Raw genomic sequence first — 10,484 nt, 5'->3', positions numbered from 1 at the left:
CCCCCCCCCCCCCCTTCCCCCAAACCATGACCCCAACAGGAAGTAAGCTGTGGTGACCATGACAACAGAGATGCAGGAGATCGCCATCACAGAGGAGAAGCCCCTCGTCCCGGCCCCGACGGACGCCACCAAGGTCAGCCCCGCCCACACGTGCACACACACCTCCACGTGCACACTCGTACACACGCACACACCTCCACGAACACACTCAAACATATGCACACATCTCCACTTGCACACGCATGCACACACCTTCACGTGCACACCCCGACCCATACACATTAACACGAACACACACACACACACACACACGCACGCACGCACGCACGCACGCACGCACATGCATGATCATTGGAGGTGTTCTCACAGGAATAAATATAAAGGTGCCTGTGCACTGTGATATCATAATAATAGTCTTAGGACTGAGAGAGACTGAAAAAGATGAGCTCATTGGAATATGAGATAAGACGCTGAAATATCAGCATTCTGTGTATTATAAGAAACATAAGTGGGCTGCGTGTCATTCCACTCGAGGCGTTAAACGGAGGAAGCTTGTTGCGTCATGTACTTCTATACAGCGTTGATGATCCGCTTTATTAGGAAATGAATGCGCGTTCTGAAAGGCCTCCCGTGGTGCTTTAAAGGGCGCTCCTCATTAATGACTCTGCCCTGTCAGGTACCGTCCGCTGTTCGGTCTGTAGAGTTAAAGTTGACCTGTTTCCCTTAGTTATCTTATCAATCTCTCCCTCCCTCTCTCCCTCCCTCCCTCCCTCCCTCCCTCTCTCCCTCCCTCCCTCCCTCCCTCCCCTCTAGGAGGCGGAGGCGGCTGCCAGGATACTGCTGGACAGTGGGACGGTGAGGCGTTTGTCTGTTTGTTTTCTTTCGGTGCTATGGAGCCTTTAGGTCCTTAACACTTTGAACACAGACGCAGCTATCCAGTGGTGGCTAACAATCTCTCTCTCTCTCTCTCTCTCTCTCTCTCTCTCTCTCTCTCTCTCTCTCTCTCTCTCTCTCTCTCTCTCTCTCTCTCTCTCTCCAGGTGCATGTGATTGAGACCCCCCATGGCCCCCTGCGTGTGACGGTCCAATGCACCACCAACGCCCGCCGGCCCGCCATCCTCACCGTGCACGACGTGGGCCTGGACAGTCAGTACCCCCGTCTGCCTGGCTGTCTGTCTGTCTGCTGGCCTGTTTGACTGTCTGTCAACCTGTTTGACTGCCTGTCTTTCTGTTAGCCTGTTTGACTGTCTGCCTGTCTTTTTGTTAGCCTGTTCACTGTCTGTCTGACTGTCAGCCTGTTTGACTGTCTGTTCATAATTTTTTATGGATTCCCTCTCCTTAGATTAACTCTCCCTCTCCCCCTCCCTCTCCCTCTCCCTCTCCCTCCCCCTCACTCTCCCTCACTCTCCCTCACTCTCTCTCTCCCTCTCTCCCCCTCCCTCTCTCTCTCCCCCAGGCAAGAGCTGCTTCTCTCCACTCTTCAGGTTCGATGAGATGCAGGAGATCGTGAAGAACTTCGCTCTGGTCCACATCGACCTCCCGGGCCAGGAGGAGGGAGCCGCCCTCTACCCCGCCGGGTACACACCCTCTCTGCTCCACTGTGTGTGCGTGTGTGTGTGTGTGTGGGTGAGTGTGTATGGGTGTGTAGATGTGTGTGTGTGGGTGTGTAGATGTGTGTGGGTGTCTGTGTGTGTGTGTGTGTGTGTGTGTGTGTGTGTGTGTGTGTGTGTGTGTGTGTGTGTGTGTGTGTGTGTGTGTGTGTGTGTGTGGGTGTGTAGATGTGTGTGGGTGTCTGTGTGTGTGTGTGTGTGTGTGCGTGCGCGTGTGTGGTTGAGTGTGTATGGGTGTGTAGATGTGTGTTGGTGTCTTTGTGTGTGTGTGCGTGTGTGTGTGTGTGTGTGTGTGTGTGTGTGTCTGTGTGAAAATGCAAATAAGTCTCCCTTCTCTCTTCATTCATGATCAACATTTAATTAGAAACATTCAGTGTTGCACCTTTCCTGGTTATCAAAATACTCCTAACTGTCCCTTCAGTCGAAAATGCTTTTTTCAGAGATCCATCCCATGACAGCTGAACGGTGTCCTCCCCTCTCCCATAGCTACCAGTACCCCTCCATGGACACCATCAGCGAGATGATCCCGTCCGTACTCGAGTCCTTCAAGTAAGTGAACCAGCAGCAGTACGACGAGGGCAGGACGACCCACAGCGTACCCACAGGGCGTACCAGGTCAGGGGGGGATGACTCCTAGCACCTGGCACGCTGTAGAATCGACTACAAGTATGGAACTAGTTAGTTGAGTTACTACGCACACGGTAGAATCGACAAAAAAACGTTTGTTTACAGTTGTACGAAACCAGAATGAACCACCTCTTATTCATTATGTGCTTGTACTTATTTTAACGACTGTACTCAGGGAATGTTCAGTGCAGCATAGTGAACACATATTTTAATCGTCAATACGTAAACCAAGATCCAGCTAGGCAAACATTGGGAGTGGGAATAGACCGGTATGATCCAGTTAGTATCTTTGTATTGGCAACATCTGAAATGGAGAACAACAAGTCACGCAGAAACCATCCATCTGTAAATCCTTATCACCTGGGTGCTAATCTCTCTCTCTCTCTCTCTCTCTCTCTCTCTCTCTCTCTCTCTCTCTCTCTCTCTCTCTCTCTCTGTCTCTCTCTCTCTCTCTCTCTCTCTCTCTCTCTCTCTCTCTCTCTCTCTCTCTCTCTCTCGCCCTCAGGTTCCGCAGTGTGATCGGCGTGGGCGTGGGGGCGGGCTCAAACATCCTCTCCAAGTTTGCGGTGAGGGTCAGACATCTGTGCCTCTTCCTCTTCCTCCCACGCTTCCTCTTTCACACATCCTCACCACCTGGAGGCAAGGGACAAGGCGTAGCACTGCTAGCTAGCCGCAAGGGATGGTAGCCTCAAGGGACGCGAGCTGCTAGGCTACGATGCTAGGTGTCACAACACTTGCAAGAACTGGTTTCCTTTTTTTAATGAACTCTGAAAGTTATTAACCCTCTTTCATTCTCTCTCTCTCTCTCTCTCTCTCTCTCTCTCTCTCTCTCTCTCTCTCTCTCTCTCTCTCTCTCTCTCTCTCTCTCTCTCTCTCTCTCTCTCTCTCTCTCTCTCTCTCTCTCTCTCTCTCTCCCCCTCTCTCTCTCTCTCCCTCTCCCCCTCTCTCTCTCTCTCTCTCTCTCTCTCTCTCCCTCTCTCTCTCTCCCTCTCTCTCTCTCTCTCTCTCTCTCTCCCTCTCCCTCTCCCTCTCTCTCTCTCTCTCTCTCTCTCTCTCTCTCTCTCTCTCTCTCTCTCTCTCTCTGTCCCTCTCTCTCTCTCTCTCTTCAAATTCAAAAAAGCTTTATTGGCATGAGAAATATACATTTGCATTGCCAAAGGAGGTGAACAATAAAATAAACGGCGTTATTAAATAAAATAAAAAGTAAAACTCTCTCTACCAACCTCTCTCCCGCTCTCTCCCAACTTCTCTCTCTCGCTCTCTCCCAACTTCTCTCTCTCTCTCTCTCTCTCTCTCGCTCTCTCTCTCTCTCTCTCTCTCTCTCTCTCTCTCTCTCTCTCTCTTCCCCCCCCCCCCCCCCACCAGCTGGCTCACCCGGACTCTGTGGAGGGTCTGGTTCTGATCAACATGGACCCCAACGCCAGGGGATGGATGGAGTGGGCCGCACACAAGGTATCCTATCGTCGCTGCGTGTTGGTTTGTTTGTGTGTCTGTCACTCCTCGCTGCATCTGGACTCTGATTGGCCTATCCATTATCTCTTCGTGGTCCCGTCCTCATAGCTCCCTCCGGGGCGATCAATAAGCGCATCAGCTGATATGAAATGGAATCCGAATGGGGTTTGAATTGAGTTTGCGCCGAGCAGAGCCCTCCATCATGTAGGGCCTCAGGCGGGCGGTACGAGGCTGTGATCGTGTCGGGATATCGGTGATTGAGTTAGCGGGTTTTCGCTCTCCGTCTCCCTGTCCTCTCCCTGCCTCCCCTCTTCCTTCCGCCTGTCGCTCACACTTTTTAAGCTTGATGGTCGGTTGAATTACATTTTGTCCCCTTCAAAATGAAGGCTATTATGTGTCCACACACACACACACACACACACACACACACACACACACACACACACACACACACACACACACACACACACACACACACACACACACACACACACACACACACTTATAATCTCTCCCGTCTCCGTCTCCAGTTGGTTTCCGTGGCGTCTTCCGTGACAGAACAGATCCTGAGCCATCTCTTCAGCCAGGTACCGTGGTCCGCTCTCACTCTATCGACAACACCTCTCGCACTGATGATGTCACCGCTCATCCCTAATGACACCACCTCTCGCACTGATGATGTCACCGCTCATCCCTAATGACAACACCTCTCGCACTGATGATGTCACCGCTCATCCCTAATGACAACACCTCTCGCACTGATGATGTCACCGCTCATCCCTAATGACACCACCTCTCGCACTGATGATGTCACCGCTCATCTCTAATGACACCACCTCTCACTAAGATGATGTCATCTCTCACTCTAATGACGTCACCTGTCACTCTAAATGACGTCACCGTTGTGGATCGTTGTGCCAATCTGACCCTCTGACTGAGCCTGTGGTTGTGGTGTCTCTCCTTCGCCGGGATCCAGGAGGAGCTGGTGGCCAACACGGAGCTGCTGCAGGCCCAGCGGGAGCGCATCTCCAAGGCCCCCCACCTGTCCAACGTGGAGCTGCTCTGGAAGTCCTACAACAGGTGCAGCAGGGCACATTCACACGCAAACACGCACGCACACTATATGCACACGCATACACACAGGCTTACACAGGCTGGCAGGCACGCACACACACACACGTACACACACACGTACACACACACACACACACAAACACACACACACACACACACACACACACACAAGCGTATGCACATGCACGCACGCACACACACACACACACACACACGGATGGATGGATGCACACAAAGATATACAACACACTCATATGCAGTCACACCAACACACAATATCACACATATTCCCCTGCTTGTGCACATGCATTCATTACTATTATATTACCTAAGGTAAGAAGCAGTAAGTGTGTAAGTCTAAGTACATAATTCTTATGTAAAATCAAACCAAACTCAAGTTTGAACTCTTCAATCTGTCTCTCTAGCCGCAGGGACATAACCATCGACCGCAGCTGTGCATTCAAGTAAGTATCCTACCGTCACAGAAACCACACTCTAAACTCTAACTTTGGATCAGTCACATAGATTCAGGTAGACTGAAAAACAGGTGTCAGGCTAGTCGTGTTTTTTCGGTGCGAAATGTTCACCCAGTTTCATAAAGAAACTATTTAGGTGTTTATTTTCGACTGTCCAACGACACGCAAAAGACAAACGCTAACAAGTGGTTGTAAGGGAAAAGGGAGACGCCTAGTGGACGAGTAAGGTAGCACCAGTGTACGTGACAACCCCCTACGACGGCAACAGCATGGCGGAATGAATCTTCTCTCCGTCTCTCTCCCAGGTGCCCTGTGATGTTGGTGGTGGGTGATCAAGCTCCATATGAGGATGCTGCTGTAAGTTTGATCTGAAATTGTATGGACATTTCCAAGTCAACTTCATGAAAACATTAATTCCATTGTTTTTCTAAGAACTATTATTGAATAACCTAGTAATTATCATAAAATACGTAATAATAATATTGTCAGACTGTTCTAAGGTGTTCCTTACCCTATCTGTCCACAAGGTGGAATGCAACAGCAAACTCGACCCAACCACAACCTCCTTCCTGAAGGTATTTGTCTGGCTGTCTGTCTTCCTGGTTGTCGTCTTTCTGTATCCCTGTGTGCATGATGTCTGCCATGCTGTCTATATTTCAATAATTTGTTGATATAATATTTATTTTTCTCCACAGATGGCTGATGCTGGAGGTCTCCCACAGTTAACCCAGGTAACAATATGTACTTAATATACACTCATAAGTTATAAAGTACTCACGTCTAATGTATGTATTGTATAATGTATCGTATATAAATTATTTTCAATCATATATTGCGTTTTCTATAGATAATATATATATATATATATATATATATATATATATATATATATATATATATATATATATATATATATATATATATATATATATATATATATATATATATATTACGCTGCATCATGTATCTAGACTTATCCTGTAAAGTACATTGTTTTCTGCGGGATAATGTATTAATATAATCGTGTGTATTATGTAAGCAGAACGCAGACATTAGGGGCGGGATTTAGGAATAAATGCAGTGATTTGATTGGTGGAGCTCATCATGGTTGTGTGATTGTTTGCAGCCGGCTAAACTGACAGAGGCCTTCAAGTACTTCATTCAGGGCATGGGATACAGTAAGTCTCAAGTGACAACTCTTTCTCCCCTTCTCTCTTTTGCTTTATCCCTTTTAGATTTAGGAAATTGATTCATAATTCATTTTGATTTAAATACATTTTCGCCAAGCATGAGCCAAAGCAGAAAAATTACAGAGTTGTGTTATTTATATAGAATTATACATTCAGCAATTAACAATCTTTTCTGTCTTTTTGTTTCTCTCTCCCTTTCTCCTCCCCTCTCCCTCCTCCTATATCGCTCTCCCTCCAACCCCGCTCTCTCTCTCTCTCTCTCTCCCCCCTCTCCCTTTCCCTCTTCCTTCTACCCCTTCTCTCTCCCTCCCTCTCCCCCCTTCCAACCACCTCACCCCCTCCCCTCCCCTCCCCCGCCATCCCTCCCTCCCCCCTCTCTTTCCCTCCCCCTAGTGGCCTCGTCCTGCATGACGCGTCTCTCCCGCTCCCGCACCACCTCCCTCTCCTCCTCCTTCTCCATGGACGGCTCCCGCTCCCGCTCCCGCACCCTGTCCCAGGGCTCCCAGGGGGGCCCGGGGGGCCCGGTGCCCCCCAGCCCGCCCCAGACCATGGAGGTGTCCTGCTGAGGAGAGAGAGAGAGAGAGAGAGAGAGAGAGAGAGAGAGAGAGAGAGAGAGAGAGAGAGAGAGAGAGAGAGAGAGAGAGAGAGAGAGAGAGAGAGAGAGAGAGAGAGAGAGAGAGAGAGAGAGAGAGAGAGAGAGAGAGAGTGGGGGGGGTAAATATGTTGAGAGGGAGATAAAGGGTGAGTGTGACAGAGACTCAGAAAGATCATTATTGTAAATCCCCTCAACCTGTACGGATGGAGATTGGGGCGAATAATAATTAAATCAGCTTATACTTATGCACTTTTTTTTTTGCCCATTATCTGAGCCCCGTCCCAAACTACTGTTTTAAAACGACTGTTTTGAAACCATTTTGAAAACAGGGAGATAAGAAACTAGAAGTTTCTGTCGTCAAACTAGTGGGAGGAATTGGGATGAGAGGAGGAGTTAAGGAGAAGGGCGGCGGCCAGTCCTCTCTCCGTCCATCTAATTGGACTCTTCGTCAGCCCTTTCACCTTTGTGAGGGGGTGGGGCCTGTATAGACCACTCCCCCTGATACCGATAGTTATAATGCTGGTAATGCTTGTGGTAGATGAAGGTGATAATGACATTGATATTAGTAATGACAATAACGTACTAGCAAATAACTTTTTATTAAGTTTAAAATGACATAGATGAAAAAAATATATTTAGCAGAAAAACTTAACGATGTGTGTATGTCGGAATAACTTAAGGCTAGTTTTTGTGAGTTTTTTTCTCTTTGTGTAACTTGTTTATTCTTGCTCTATGTAAACTGCTCCGGCATTGGGGTAGGGACTACCGATTGGTTGAAATAATCTCGGGAACAGCCAATCCCATGTTGTGACTTCCTCCACCTTGCTGTTGCCGGGCTGTCTTCCATAATCCTGTTTTTGTAAGTGATGCATTGGGAATGGAGTTGTAGCGGGGCTTGTCCTGCAGTTGGAAAATGGCTACCTGGTATCTGCACATCTGTTTTCAGTATTTCTCACCTTTTTTATATTTTTAATTTTTTGTGCTTGGGTGTATGTGTTTCTATGTATGTGTGTTTGTGTGTGTTCTGCAAGTACGAATGGTATATTTAGAAAATGTTACCACCCATAAGCACAATATGAACCATTTTGACACAGGTGTGACTCTTAACGTTAATTGGCTCTGGCGGCCATGTTGATTTACTGCACTCTGGGTTTATACTGCCGACCTAGTGGGCTGAAATGGAATAGCGCCATTTCTAAACCAAACTCTTACCTCCGGTCAGACAGCACCTTTCCTAGTAGAACAGCGATACGCTGCCAAAGTGAACATTTTTATTATTCATCCATCGTTGCGGAGTGACACCGGAGGTCTACTTTTCTAACGCACCTTCTGAAAAATGTACTGCATGGTTGTGATTTTGAGAGGCCAACTAAACTCTTTCAATGACCCCGACAGAACTCTGCACCAGCCCCGTTCACTCACTCTTCAAAATAAAAGCGTGCACTTGAAGAAGTATGTCCTTTAGCATTAGCGACCAAAGTATCTGGGAACACCTAAGAAAAACAAAACAAAAAAAGCGTTTCCTGAATGACTTGTGCCAATTGTTTTTGTTATTGAGAGTTCAGAGTTCCGTAAATGTCCACACATTCATTTAATTATATTAATTAGGTTATGATTAGGATCCACTGTGCTCAGTTTTAACAGTTGAACTTTTTAGTTCATTTTTATTACGATTTAAATATTTAAATGCTCAAATATTATTATCAAATAATAATATCGTCAAACATTATAATTAATGTCAAATAATAATATGACAAATTATAAATGTTCAGCTCCAAATATGGGTACGACAGGACGTTGTCATTCTAAAGTGCCAGGTTTCTGTATTTTTCCGAGAGTGCTCCAAAGCTGACCAGTATTTGAACCAGTTAGCTTGCCTACTGGCCATAACAATAAGCCTTTAGCGCAGCTGGACAATATTTTTACTTTTATATCTCACTAAAGCACAGAATTTACATTAGAAATGCTGTTCTGGGAATCCCCTGCTTTATTATTAGTTAGGGAAGAGGATTCTCCCTCCTTCTAAGCTCAACACTGCCCTTGTAAACATTAATGCGTTTATAGGACCACCCTGGTTTAACCAATGACGCGCTCGGATGACCCCTTCACGTTGTGTCTCAAACAGGACCTTTTCTGGTGCGTCCTCCGTGATATCTTTTAATCGATCACGTTTCCGTAATGGCTAACGAACGGTAGACTTCTTGGTGTGAAGTTTGAAATGGTCATGCTCAGGTGTTGGGTTGAGGTCAGGTTGTGGTGTGGTAAAGATCCTGGCTGAAGTAAACCTCTCCTGGCTGGCATTCATCATGGAAATAACAGCCATGAGAGGATTAGGCGTCCCAGTTTGAAACATGAGTCCTCCAATCAGGCATTGGTCCCTTTACCAAATAAGGAATAAGAGGTGGGGCATACAACTGTCCGAAATAAAGAGAGAAAGAGAAAGTGAAATCTTTTTTGGTGGGAAATGAGAAATTTTGTTGAGCTGGGCTGTGCGAATGTAATGCTCGTCCTTTTTATTTTGTTTTGCTTTTACCATGTTTCTTTTTTTTTACCCATGTCTCTTTTTAGGGAAATAATTAGGTTTTATCTCTGTGAAGTGTTAGTTTACTGTCCTAGTGTACTCTCAAGTTAGTTGAAATGTGTGATAGATTGTGTGTAACCTTTTTAGGCATTAGCTTAATAAGGGATAATAGCATAATATAAATAAATAACAATAAAAAAAATGTTTAAGAGAATACAATCAAACTTGTGTGGCTAATTTCTCTGTGTACTATGATAAAGAAAAACATTAAATATTAATAAAAAGCTGAAGAAGATTTTTTCTGTCTCTGCATTTGGATTTTCAATGGTTGGGCCGTTTGGGGAACTCCCGAAAGACTTTGAGGAACTCCCGAAGGACTTTGGGGAACTCCCGAAAGAACTCCCCATTCATTTCATAACTGATGATATGAATGGGGAGTTCATAACTGATATGAATGGGGAACCACCCATTCATATCAGTTATATAAATACATACAGTGTTGGCCCGTAATAGCATATAATTGAATAACAACTAAATAATTCCATATAGTGTGTATTTTATTTTATGGCTATCTTTTCGTGCAGTGGCCTATTCTCTGGAATAACCATTTGATAATATAAATAAAACATTAAAATCATTCTTTTTAATTTGTGCTCTTCGGTTCAAACAAAATAAAATAAGGGCATTTTCTTTGTGCCAGCTGTTTTCTTTTCATGTCCCATAGTTAATACATTTCTTAAAATAATACAATAACCCAATGCAAGAAAAAGGTTGAAAATATTATACATATAACATAAGCATACAATAAAACATATCTTGCAATGATTACTATGGCATTAGTCATCATCATTAGTCAGTCGTCTAGTGATACTTTTCAAACCATTTGGTGGTTAGCGGTTTACATAACGTTTGATGTACTGCAGAAAGGAGAATTGAGGCA

The 10,484-nt window shown here is 45.6% G+C and overlaps 1 protein-coding gene and 1 long non-coding RNA gene across 2 annotated transcripts in view; both read left to right on the top strand.

Annotated features, from left to right (window-relative positions):
* Window positions 1–7,197, top strand: part of LOC115529531 (uncharacterized) — a 9,941-nt gene extending 2,744 nt beyond the window's left edge. Inside the window, exon 3 of the long non-coding RNA XR_003973566.1 lies at window positions 7,185–7,197. This is a non-coding gene — a long non-coding RNA (uncharacterized LOC115529531). The remainder of the gene's footprint in view (window positions 1–7,184) is intronic.
* Window positions 1–9,841, top strand: part of ndrg2 (NDRG family member 2) — a gene marked incomplete in the record, with an annotated part of 34,337 nt that extends 24,496 nt beyond the window's left edge. The window contains 15 exon segments of the mRNA XM_030338184.1: window positions 40–133; window positions 814–855; window positions 1,040–1,145; window positions 1,456–1,576; window positions 2,096–2,158; window positions 2,742–2,802; window positions 3,602–3,688; window positions 4,219–4,275; window positions 4,665–4,768; window positions 5,188–5,226; window positions 5,544–5,595; window positions 5,766–5,813; window positions 5,934–5,969; window positions 6,365–6,416; window positions 6,822–9,841. Of these exon segments, the coding sequence (XP_030194044.1) occupies window positions 59–133; window positions 814–855; window positions 1,040–1,145; window positions 1,456–1,576; window positions 2,096–2,158; window positions 2,742–2,802; window positions 3,602–3,688; window positions 4,219–4,275; window positions 4,665–4,768; window positions 5,188–5,226; window positions 5,544–5,595; window positions 5,766–5,813; window positions 5,934–5,969; window positions 6,365–6,416; window positions 6,822–6,994 (1,116 nt within the window).
* Window positions 9,842–10,484: the final 643 nt, after the last annotated feature.

The sequence above is a fragment of the Gadus morhua genome, chromosome 17 (genome assembly GCF_902167405.1).
Source record: "Gadus morhua chromosome 17, gadMor3.0, whole genome shotgun sequence".
Taxonomy (NCBI): Eukaryota; Metazoa; Chordata; class Actinopteri; order Gadiformes; family Gadidae; genus Gadus; species Gadus morhua.
The sequence above is the reverse complement of the archived record's forward strand: the minus strand, read 5'-3'. Positions and strand labels throughout refer to the sequence as shown.